At 38.9% G+C, this 12,085-nt stretch overlaps 3 protein-coding genes across 3 annotated transcripts; all 3 read left to right on the plus strand.

The window, feature by feature from the left end:
* The first annotated feature begins 281 nt into the window (after positions 1-281).
* LOC116118493 (2-hydroxyisoflavanone dehydratase-like) lies at positions 282-1,559 on the plus strand. Its single transcript, XM_031404477.1, has one exon. It carries the CDS (start codon positions 466-468, stop codon positions 1,369-1,371), a length of 906 nt encoding a protein of 301 aa, XP_031260337.1. The 5' UTR covers positions 282-465; the 3' UTR covers positions 1,372-1,559.
* A 734-nt stretch (positions 1,560-2,293) lies between these two features.
* Positions 2,294-3,393, plus strand: LOC116118472 (2-hydroxyisoflavanone dehydratase-like). The gene has a single exon (XM_031404460.1). The coding sequence runs from the start codon at positions 2,294-2,296 to the stop codon at positions 3,383-3,385; it is 1,092 nt and encodes a 363-aa protein (XP_031260320.1). The 3' UTR covers positions 3,386-3,393.
* A 7,590-nt stretch (positions 3,394-10,983) lies between these two features.
* LOC116118467 (probable carboxylesterase 5) lies at positions 10,984-12,055 on the plus strand. Its single transcript, XM_031404456.1, has one exon. It carries the CDS (start codon positions 10,987-10,989, stop codon positions 11,950-11,952), a length of 966 nt encoding a protein of 321 aa, XP_031260316.1. The 5' UTR covers positions 10,984-10,986; the 3' UTR covers positions 11,953-12,055.
* The last annotated feature ends 30 nt before the right edge of the window (positions 12,056-12,085 follow it).

A 12,085-nucleotide genomic window follows, 5' to 3' on the forward strand; every position in this document is an offset into this window, starting at 1 on the left:
AGTTCCTATAAGTTTAAAATCCAGCAAACACATATTTGTGATTTGGCCAAATGCAAATTGATGGTCGACAGGTTGGGCCGCAATGACACCATGGATAGCAGGGTTAGGACGTTGGGCTCGGGCATGTGATAGAAGTAGCCGATGATCAGGTTAGAGATTTTAAAACAATCCACTAAATGTAACTAGGTTAGGAGAAGGCCCTGGGTAGTAGTCCAACTGGTTGAACCGGTCGAGTCGGGCCGGGTTTCAGAACACTAATTATAATCATTTTAAGGGGATTAAAAAACTAAGACTTGTGGATGTAGGTGTTGAAGGTTCGGTGATGAGTGATAAACATTTTCTTCATCCACTTGATTTCACGATACATACAAAACGATTTCTTCCTCTGCATTAAACGACAAGACTTCCCCATCTTATCAGTGAATTGCACTGAAGCATTTCGTTAAGGTAAATTCTCTATCTTCAATGGCATCAACCGACTCCGAAATCGTCAAGGAGTTTCGCTTCTTCCGAGTTTATAAGGATGGCCGAATCGAGTCATTCTTTCCACCTTGCCCCAAGGTTCCACCGTCCGATGATCCGGTCACCGGTGTCCGATCCAAAGACGTGACGATCTCATCAGAACCTCCTGTTTCTGCCCGTATTTTCATCCCTAAAGTCTCAGACCCGAACCAAAAGTTCCCTCTCTTATTCTTAGTACATGGCGGTGGCTTCTGCGGGATGTCCGCTTTTGCTCCACGCTACCATCTCTTCTGTAACACCGTTTCAGCCCAAGCTGGGGCCATAATTGTTTCTGTGGAGTACGGACTCTTCCCGGATCGACCCATACCGGCTTGTTACGAAGACTCATGGGCTGCACTCCAGTGGGTGGCGTCCCACGTCAGTGGAAATGGACCCGAACCTTGGCTGAATGATCATGCTGATTTCAACAAAGTTTTCATCAGTGGAGTCAGTGCTGGAGGTAATATTTCGCATACTCTGGCGTTCCGAGTCGGGTCAATCGGGTTACCGGGTGTGAAGGTTGTGGGGGTGATTTTGGTTCACCCATATTTTGGTGGGACGGGAGACGATCAGATGTGGCTGTTCATGTTTCCGAATAACGGTGGGTTGCAGGATCCCCGGCTGAAACCGCCGGCAGAGGATCTGGCTAAGCTTGGGTGCGAGAGAGTGTTGATATTTGTGGCGGAGAAAGATCATCTGAATGTTGTGGGGAAAAATTACCATGAGGATTTGAAGAAAAGTGGATGGGGTGGAAGAGTTGAGCTATTTGAGAGTCATGGTGAAGAGCACGTCTTCCATATGAATAATCCAAAATCTGAGAAGGCTGTGGAAGTGATCAATAAGTTTGTTTCATTTCTGAAACAAGATTAAAGTATAATTAGTCCGATAGTTTACATAAGGGTTGCCGTTTGCAAGAGCTAAATTGTGTCTGTGACATTGATGAAATAGGACGTATGTATGGATCTGGAATAAAACGGTGTGGTACTTTTCATTTTGATGAAGATTTCATTGATGATAAATGGTTTCCTTGATTGGGAGAATATAAATCTTCGTTTCAATTGCCTTTTTTCTGTATTTTCTCAATACATTCAAAAGTGTTTAAATTATCATTTTACATTGAATTGATAGCTCAATTGAGAAGGCTAGAGGTAATGCCGAAAGTTAAATGTTTTCTCAATCCCAATCAAGATAATTAGATTTCAGGTAAGGTTTTCAAGACAAAATTCCGATAAAAACCTATTAAATATATGAGAAGAATGTTGTATCCACTTGATTTTTCAATCTTTTACTCGAATAAGTTTGCGAAAATGGCCCTGACTTGATCCAATCCATTTCACATTACCTTTGGGGATAGTAGGGTGATTCGATACGGGTTTTTAAATGTATTACTCAAGAGTTTTTTAATTTGAGTCATTTATCGGTTTCTAATTAAGGTTGTTACTTAAATTCTTATCCGATTGATAATTTTAAGGTCTAAGTAGTGACGGTGTACGTAAACTGACTCCAACAACGGACAACCCAGTTATAAACCAAAGAAAAATAATATAATAATAGTAAAGAGAAGTAAAACTCATCTGCATCTAAACAGTAATACTACGTTTACCGAGTAAATTACCGATTTTCACATACCGATGCACTTGCCCAATTCTCAAAATCTCAAATTTTAACTTAATCAGTATGTCAAATCGGTACCTTTATCGGTAACTCAAGCATTATTGGCATCTAAAACACTAGCTGCCACTTCTCATTCTCCTCTCCTCCTTTCTCATTCTCAATCTTTCAATCTGGGCACATGGCGTCTCTTTTTCTTAACCATTTTTCATCAGCATTATGCAGAAGATACAGCTTCAAAGCCGCCGTTTATGTTAACTGGTCAACACCCATCACTTCTCTATCAAAAATGGCGTCTTCTGGATCTTCAGTCAGTACTAGCTCTAGAACTCACATTCATAATAGTTCAGTCACATCTGGTCATCACCCAAATCCAATTGATCCGAACGAAGTAGCTCATGAGTTTCGCTTCTTCAGAGTTTACAAAGATGGCCGGATCGAGAAGTTCCGGTCCACCGAAAAGATCCCTCCGTCGGATGACCCGGTAACCGGGGTTCGAATTAAAGATGTTGAAATATCATCACAACCCGCTGTTTCAGCTCGTATTTTCTTGCCCAAGATCCGTGATTCGACCCGGAAATTCCCGGTTCTTTACCATGTCCATGGAGGTGGGTTCTGCTTCGAATCAGCTTTCTCTCCAATTCATTCAAAGTACCTCACTTTGTTGACGGCTGAAGCAGACGTAATCACTGTGTCGGTCGAATACGGGTTGTTCCCGGATCGACCCATACCCGCATGTTACGAGGACTCATGGGCCGGACTCCAGTGGGTGGCGGGTCATGTAAATGGGAATGGACCCGAGTCATGGTTGAATGAGCATGCTGATTTAGGACGGGTTTTTATAGGTGGAGAGAGTGCCGGAGGGAACATCTCGCACAATCTAGCTGTTCGGATCGGGACACTCGGGTTACCCGGAGTGAACGTGGCGGGTATGGTTTTGGTGCATCCGTATTTTGGAGGGACAGACGATGATCAAATGTGGCTTTACATGTGTCCATCTAACGGTCGGTTGCAGGACCCTAGGCTGAAACCGAGTGCAGAAGATCTGGCAAGGCTTGGGAGTAAAAGGGTGTTGATATTTGTGGCTGAAAAAGATCATTTAAATGTAGTGGGAAGAAATTATTACCAGGAACTGAAAGAAAGTGGATGGAAAGGAAGTGCAGAGATCTTGGAAAATGAAGGAGAAGACCATTGTTTTCACATGGAGAATCTCAGTAATGAGAAGGCTGTAACTCTTATCCAAAGATTTGTTTCTTTCATGAAAGAAGAATAATTGTTGAGGTTTTTTTTTTTTTTTTTTTTTTGATTGAAGGGATTGTCCGGTTAGTTTACGCACACCTTAACTAATCTTTTGGGTTCGAAAGTTGATAGTCGAGTAAATCCCTTTAGTTGTCACCTCTGTTAGTAACCCAAGTGGATCGAATTCAGGACCTCTTGAATAATATACCCAAAAATTCTAGTTGACCGCTGAACCACCTAGTGATAGTTATAATTGTTGAGACGTTGTTGTAACCTGGGGTTGTTTTCATGAAAAGAACAATTTGGGTGAATACTCTTTACAGACACTTTGTTTCTTAATACTTATTCCTTTATTCTGATGAACATCATATTGTTGCTCCTAATCTTTTGATCCAAAAAGCAGTGTCCAATCAAAATGCCTGGTGTTATCACCAGAAACTGATTTGAACCCAGCGAGCTCCCCTGGAGATGTTTGGCGAAAAGGATTTGTTGAAAGGACAGGGGATGGCTGTATTATGAGAAGTTGGGAAGGAATGTGGATGGAGAGGTGTTGTGGAGATTATGGGAGTTTAAAGGAGTGGGCCTGGGCTTTTATTTGATAAATCCCATTTGTGAAAATGGTGTCACTATGCTCAAACAAATTTTGTCTTTTATCAAAGAGTAAACCAGTTTTCCCACTCAAGGTTTGCCTTAATGACACTTTCCCATCCAAAGTTCATATTCCGTAAATATCCAAAATCCACTTTACTTTCTTAATTAACATTTGGCAAGTTAGCAAGAGCCAGAGTGAGAGGGGTTTTGTAAAGTGGAGGCCGGTGGATCGAATAGTGATGACCGATTAAATATTCGTTATTGGAATCAACTGGAAATCGTCTAAGAATAGAAAACTTTAGCTTTACAATGGCTAGCAATATGCAAGAAATTAGGTGCTAGAGTGAGAAGTATTTTGTAGAGAGAAGACCGGAGGTTCAAATTGTGGTGAGGGAGAGAATTTTCTGCGCCGAAATCGGTTTTGGGTCGTAACAAAATATAAACTTTAATTAAGAAAATAGTATTTGAAACTTTTGCATTGGGAAAGTGTCATTAAGGCAAACCTTGGGTGGGAAAAAGTGATTTACTCTTTATCAAATTACAAACTGTTTCTTAGATTGGACCATATCATCTTCTGATCAAAGTTTTAACCTGAAGAGATAAAGACTTGTAATGGGTAGAGGTGGCGGTGGGCCGTGTCGTGCCTAAAATTTCAAAGCCCATCGTGCCGTGCCAAGGCCCGCACAGTTTTGTGACCTGTTGGCCCATGAAATTTGAAGGCCCACGGCACGACTTATTTTCACAAAGCATGTGGTCCAGCCCACGGCACGACCCGTTATATATCATGTCGTGCCTTGGGCTGGCCAACATGCTTTGTGAAAATAATCTATTTTAATATTTATAAATTATAGTAATTTTGATTTATTATTAATAATTATTATAAAAATATTTTATATGTTATATTTAGTGACATTTTGTATTTATATTAATTAAAATATATAATCACTATGAAATATAATAAAATAATAAGATATTGAAATATTAATTGAATTTCAACACTTTTCATTATTTATAAGTTATAATTATAAATTACAAATACAAACTTAGAAATTAGAATTAAAAATTAGTATGCATATTCATTTTCATTAATTTCTAAATTCTTAAAATCTTCAAATATATCTTCAGCAACACGATTTTGAAGCTCGAAATATGCCGTCACCCAATCTTTCATACACATAATGACTTTAGCAACACGATTTTAAGTTTAAAATAGTCGTTACCCCCTTGCAAAGAGATAACTACTATTTTTAAAAATAGCTATTAATTTTATTTTTTTCGTGTCATGCCATGCCTGCCCATGGTCTTTTTTTTTTAAGGCCCATGGCACGGCCCGCATATTTTCATGTCGTGTCGTGCTTTTTTCGTGTTGGGCCGTATCGTGCTATGGGCTGATACAGCCCACCGTTGGCTCTAGTAATGGGTTACTAATCGAAGATAAATTTTATTTTCCTTCTCCAATTCTTGTTGAAGACTATTCTCTTGAAGTAAATGTACTCAAAATATATCATTGAACACAATAAATAAGGGCTGGATTAGTCAACAGCACTTGGTATGAAAAATATTGGGCTTGTCCTCGTCATATTAGCCTAGTTAGTAAATTCGCGTTTTATACGCGAATTCTTCCGGAGTCCTAGCCGTATAATTCCCGTATAAAACGCGAACTCAGTATTTTATTAGGGCTGCCGTATAATTCGCGAATTATATACCCTATCCGTATAATTTGCGAATTATACGCGAATTTTTGCCGAATTTTTGCAGACAAAAAAATAATTAAATGTTAAGGCAAAACGACGTCGTTTTGGTTGGCTTTGACTAAAATTAAAGAAAATCTTTCCTCTCCTCGGTTCTCTCTTCACAATCTCATCTCTTCTTAAATCTTCAATAATAACTCTTTTTTCTTATCTCTTGACTCTTTGAGTCTTGATCTCTTCTTCTCTTTCTTTGAAAATCTCTCCAAGCTTTAAGTCCAAGACTTCAATCTTCAAGCCTCAAGCTACACACTTCTTCTCTTCTCTTTTAACTCTCTTTGAATCGTGATGTTGGTGATTTGTTTGTGTTTGTGCTGGTGTGTGAGTAGTAGTAATAGGGACTGGTGGATTGATGGATTTGTTATGTGGTGGATTGATAGATTTGTTTGAAATATGTTTGATGAAACTTGTGGAGTTATATTTGGTATCTGTTTTAACAATATTTCATTTAGTTCTGTTGTTTGTATTGTATGGGTCAAAATGAAAAGACTAAAGACATCTATGAAAGCAAAAGGTAAAGGCAAAACTGCAAAAGAAAAGCATGAATTCATAAAAATAATATTGTCGGGCTTGGATTTGGAATTGGCAGATACTTAAAGAAGAAGAAAAAAAAACAACAAACCATCAGCTTGCAACCAACACCAACGCAAATTGTAAACCCATGTGCACTCTGTCATGTTTAGATTTCATAACACTATTATTATTGACCTTTGAATGCACTACATTAAATTCAGAACATAAAATTCAGAAAATAAAACAACTATATAATTGGAATCCAAATTTTGTATGCGTAGCTATAAAATTACGGATAAAAATACTAGTCTTAGTTATTGTTCAAATATACTTTAAATAAAAAGAAAAATAAATTGTAGGGTCGACCAAAATGGATTATTTATTGGGATGTTTTGAAAAGTGCTAAAACCAAGATTGCTATTGCCGTATTTTTCAAAACGTATTATTGACAATGTGTCGTATTAAAACCGTATATATCCGAATCGTATTTTTTCAGTCTCGAATTTTATGACCGAATTTTATAAAACGTATTTTCACCATTTACGTATTATACCCGTAAAATTCTCGTACCGTTTTTTTGCCGTACCCGTATTTACTGATAGGCAATTAGTTATTCAATCCCCTTATTCTGTGATCAAAGTAATTTGTGATTTGAAGATTCAACAGTAATACTATATTTCAAAGTAATACATAGTACTATTGAAATTTATTCAAGAGATTTTTTTTTATGATCGGAGTGTCTAGACCAGTTTACGGCTCTCAGTTAATTTCTTGGGACGCTAGAACTATCGTCATACGAGCTCAATGGCTCTCCATTAGCAACTATGTGAAAGAATCAGCATGCATGAAGAGTGGTGGAGATGGAGAATGAAAGCATGAAAGGCGGGATTCTAAAACCGGTTTTCAAGCAAAGCTTGGAAAAGAGATTATACCTACCCTTTGCTTTGGATGATGAAGATTGGTTCAAAAGAATGAAACCTCCACACTTTAACACCACCTTGAGAGATTAGAGAGTGGCCTTGGGTTTGAGAGAGAGTTTGGTTGTGTTTTTGTTTTGTTTTTCTGAACTACTCAAGAATGAACAAAAATGCAACCTTTTGCTTATATATACTTGAGCAATATTGCAATTATTTATTTTTCACTTCCAAGCCCAATAAAATCTTATTTTAAAAGGGACCCCACGAATTTAATATGCTACCCTTTGAATAATCAAAATTATTCAAGGGCCCATGTTAACAAACTAGTTTACATTAACAACCCAAAAATTTACCCCTTTTTACCCTTTAACTATTAAAAGGTTATTTTTGTTCATCTCATTAATCTTAACACTTTAAGATATAAAATATTAATAATTATTGCTTGACCATTTTAACCCTTAAAATGTCACAAATGATTTCTAGTAACTATTATTATAGAAATCCCGTTATTACCCTCGGAGGTGCTAGCCTCTTCGGATAATCATTTCTCTCTCTCATCCTTCTCTAACTTCTCAAGGCATTGGTGTGACATGTAGGTCCACCGTGGATTAGCCGTGAGCGGGTCTGGATGAATCCAGAAACCTGGCGGAGACCCAAGCTATGGTAAACATCTAGCAATGTGTTATAGTCCCTAACCCGATGAAGAAATACTTCATCAAACCCATTTCAGACATACTACCATGAGGTAAAGTCCCTCCATTGAGATATCCTAATCGAGTATGGATTCATGGAACGTCAAAATCCTAAACTCGATCTTCTACCGAATTGTCGATCAATATGTCCGAAACTTGTCATCACAAACTTACTTTTGTATGATAATAATAGACTCTGGCCAGAGATTCAGTTTTCCGACATTATCGATGTTCGTCTAGGAACTCGAATCCAGATGGAGTCAGCGGTACTCCGATCCTATATTTCGAGTCAATGGATCCCCTCTTGACCATCGTCATTTCCGCATATGAACAACGCATGACCAAATAGGTTTTATTGTATGAAACATGATTAGTCTCGTACTTATACACCGTATGAACCATACGCATCCATAGCGGATCTGACTACAATGTCTCAGGTCAAAGGACACATCGTGCACTGAATAAACCAACGATAAATCATTGACACATGCTTTTCCAAGTGATTTGTCGTTATTCAGTCACGTTCGAAAAACAGTTCCAACCGTTAATCCATACCAATGCCCCAGTGACATGACTATCATTGTCATCCGTACTTAATCAACTCATGATATCTTTCGGAAGCATCTGGTATGCCTACTGTGCAATATAGTGCGCCAAATTTATATTGCTTCCGTAGGGAACCCTTTTCGATCATCTGGACAATTCATATACATACTTTATTTTAAATGCATGACTGAATAAAGGAAGCAATTTACATATATGAATTGAAGAACTCTTTCTTCATTATTTATGATATATATAGATACAAGACAAAATGCTCTGAAACGACAACACGAATGTGTCTAGGGCCTACATAATATACACTAAACTATAGAGACTCAAACTCAAAAAACCATTTAGATCATTCTCTTGCTCTTTACTCTTAAAGGGACTCGAGCTTAGGAGATTATATTAGATTTTTCTTTTGAGAGACCATGTTACATCTTTGTGTGTTCTATCGAGCGGTGGTGGTTTATTCAAGAGAATTAATGGCAGATTGGGTTAGGCGGTGGTTTATATTAGAGAGGAAGACAATTCTAACTGATAATGCGAAACAATATGTTTAAAATGGGAATGCAGGATGGCCTAATCTATTATGCCACTCAGATGAAGAAGTTTGACACAGAAAAGGCTACTAATGGAGATGTTGGGGAAGAGGGAACGGCCATTCATACACCCCATCCTTCGTGTGACCCTTCAAAAGGATGCGCCCCGTGCGAAGTTCCTTCACATGAAAAGAGGATGGTAAGAATTCAACAGAGACATTGTTTGATGTACAAAATTGAGAAATGGAAATTAGATTCTTTTTCATGCTAGGGACACACAAAACATTGTCTAATTTAAATGATGTGTTATGAGTGGTAAAGATGTAGAACCAGTGTGAGTTATAGGAAGACTCGATCCATCGCAATCATAATGTCATCTGAACCATTGTAAGGTGTGTGGAGAGAGAGATTGCTCAGGTCAGCAGTGACATGATGAAGCACCACTGTCCAGTAGCCATTGCGGAGGGTAGGAGTAGTGTTGGCTGCAAAATGAGCTCGAGGTTGCCATGGTGTCTAGTGCTGTTCACTGGTGCAACAGGAGTTGTATTGGGGTTATTTGGCACCAAGCGAAAAGAGGGACATCTCTTGGCAGTGTGCCCCTGTAGTCCACATATCTGGCAATAACCAAGATAAGGTCGGAGGGAGGTCGTTGGCTAGAGGACGAGTTTTGTCCAGCGTTAGAAACGCGGGGGAGTGATTGTTGGTATTGGGTGAAGGACGCCAACCTGTATTGTTGTTACCAGAGTGTGTTGATGGACGCCAATTGTTGTTGGTGTTACCATAGTTGAAAGAGGGACGCCAACCTGTAGTGTTACGATTTGCAGGATTTGCTGAGGCTGGGAAATGAGAGGGTTCAGATTTGTAGCCTTGAAGAGACGCTTCAAAATTTAGAAGCTTTTCGTGGAGCTCATCAAACATGATATGGTATCCAGGCTTGAACTGCACGTATAAGCTCTTATAGTCTCCCCAAGACCATCAAGAATTTTGTCTGTGAGCTCATCTTCATCCATTGGTGCCCCAAGAATAGCAAGTTCATCAGCCCGACACTTCACCCATTGAAGAAACTCTGTACAGTTTGAGACCCTTGGTTAGATTTTTATTTGATTTTTACTGCTGAGGCGCCCTCGAGATGGCTTGGCATATGTGTTTGCTAGGATCAACCAAGCTTCTGCTGATGTTTCAGCTTTAGCAATGAACGGGATAAGTGTGGGAGAAAGAGATCCAACTAAAGCATTAAGAATCAGTTGGTCTTGTCTAATCCAAGTAGTGCGAGTAGGATTTGGTACAGTGGTGTCGTTTTGAGTGATAGTGAAGGGTGGACAAGGTTTGGATCCATCTATATATCCTAAGAGGTCATAGCCGACAAAGAGAGTGTGGAATTGAAGTTTCCAAGAAATGTAATTGGTTGTGGTGAGTTTGAGTGGGGCTTGGGCAGCGACATTGATGGAGATGAGAGATGTATTTGGTTCATTTGTGTTTTGAATAACAGGTGGAGAGTTGGAATTATTAGTTGTTGTCATGGTACTAGTGGCTGGAGAAGAGAACAGCAGCAATTAAATGCTCTGATACCATATAATAAATGAGAGAAACAAAGGAACAGAGGAGAGGAAATATGCCAGACGGCTTCTCATTAAGGTAGCAAATATATAAATACACAAGATTGTAACATATTGGAAACTTATCACTAAAGATAAGTGTACATCTATAACTTAAAAAACAAATTCAAGATTGTAACTGATTAGAAACTTATCACTAAAGATAAGTGTACATTGCAACTTAAAATACAAATTCAAAAATTAAACAAACAGAAGCAGTTACAACTCTCTGATAGTTTATTCAAGAGAAATAATGGCAGATTGCTGTTAGTATGAGCTGGTATCCAAAATATCATCAATTAAAGTCAATATTGACATAAACTGTTAAGTCAGCGTATTAAATTTTGTAGATTACGGTCAATTTGTGGGGTTTATGAAAATTGAAATTTTGAAACCATATTGCATAAACTCAGTCTTCCATCTGCATAAAAGCAAACAACAAAGGCATAAATTAAGAACAAACTTAAGATATTTTCTGCTCTTTTCTCTTAGCAATGGATCCTGCAGCCATGGAAGAAGAACTAGTCCATGACGTTTCCCCCTTCTTTCGCATATACAAAGAAGGCCGTGTCGAGAGGCTCATGGGCACTGAGTTCATCCCCACTTCTGTTGATCCCAAAACCGGTGTTGAATCCAAAGACGTTGTGGTTTCTCCTGAAATTGGTCTATCTGTAAGGCTGTACGCCCCAAAACTCCATAACCGAAACCAGAAACTTCCTCTTCTGGTGTACTTCCATGGCGGAGCGTTTTGCTTTATGAGCCCGTTCTGTGCTATCTACCATAATTACCTTAACACTTTAGTCCATGAAGCCAACGTCGTTGCAGTCTCAGTCGAATATCGAAGAGCCCCGGAGCACCCTCTGCCAGCAGCATATGACGATTCATGGACAGCTCTCAAATGGATCGCTTCTCATGTTAATGGAGATGGCCCTGAAGATTGGCTAAATTTTCTAGCTGATCTTGACAATGTTTATTTGGGTGGTGAAAGCGCTGGTGGTAATATATCACACCACATGGGCTTGAGATATGGAAAACAGAAACTTGGAGGTCTGAAACTCGCAGGAATTATTTTGGTTCATCCATATTTTGGTGGCAATGAGCCCATTGGTGCCGAGGCTAATAATTTAGAGAAAATAGAATTTACAGAGATGTTGTGGCGTTTGGCGTGTCCTGAGACAACTGGGCGCGATGATCCGCTGTTTAATCCGCTGGCTGATCCGAACTGGGCGAGCCTGGAGAACACCAGGGTTCTAGTTTGTGTTGCCGAAAAGGATTTCTACAGAGACAGGGGATGGTGCTATTTTGAGAAGTTGAAGGAGAGTGGATGGGAAGGTGTGGTGGAGATCATGGAGTCTAAAGGCAAAGATCATGCGTTCCATTTGATGAATCCCACTTCTGAGAAAGCTTTGGATTTGCTTAAACAAATTGCTTCATTCATCAATATTCGTCACAAAGCATAAAATATCAGCATTGAATTGTATTTTATTGAATAGTATTATTTACTTTCCAAAAAGTCTTGTAACAATTATGTATCGGATTTCTGTTCTAGTTTAGTTGTTTAAATTGCAGGTGCTATCTGAATTGCTTTCTGAA

The sequence above is a fragment of the Pistacia vera genome, unplaced genomic scaffold, assembly GCF_008641045.1.
Source record: "Pistacia vera cultivar Batoury unplaced genomic scaffold, PisVer_v2 Contig846, whole genome shotgun sequence".
Taxonomy (NCBI): Eukaryota; Viridiplantae; Streptophyta; class Magnoliopsida; order Sapindales; family Anacardiaceae; genus Pistacia; species Pistacia vera.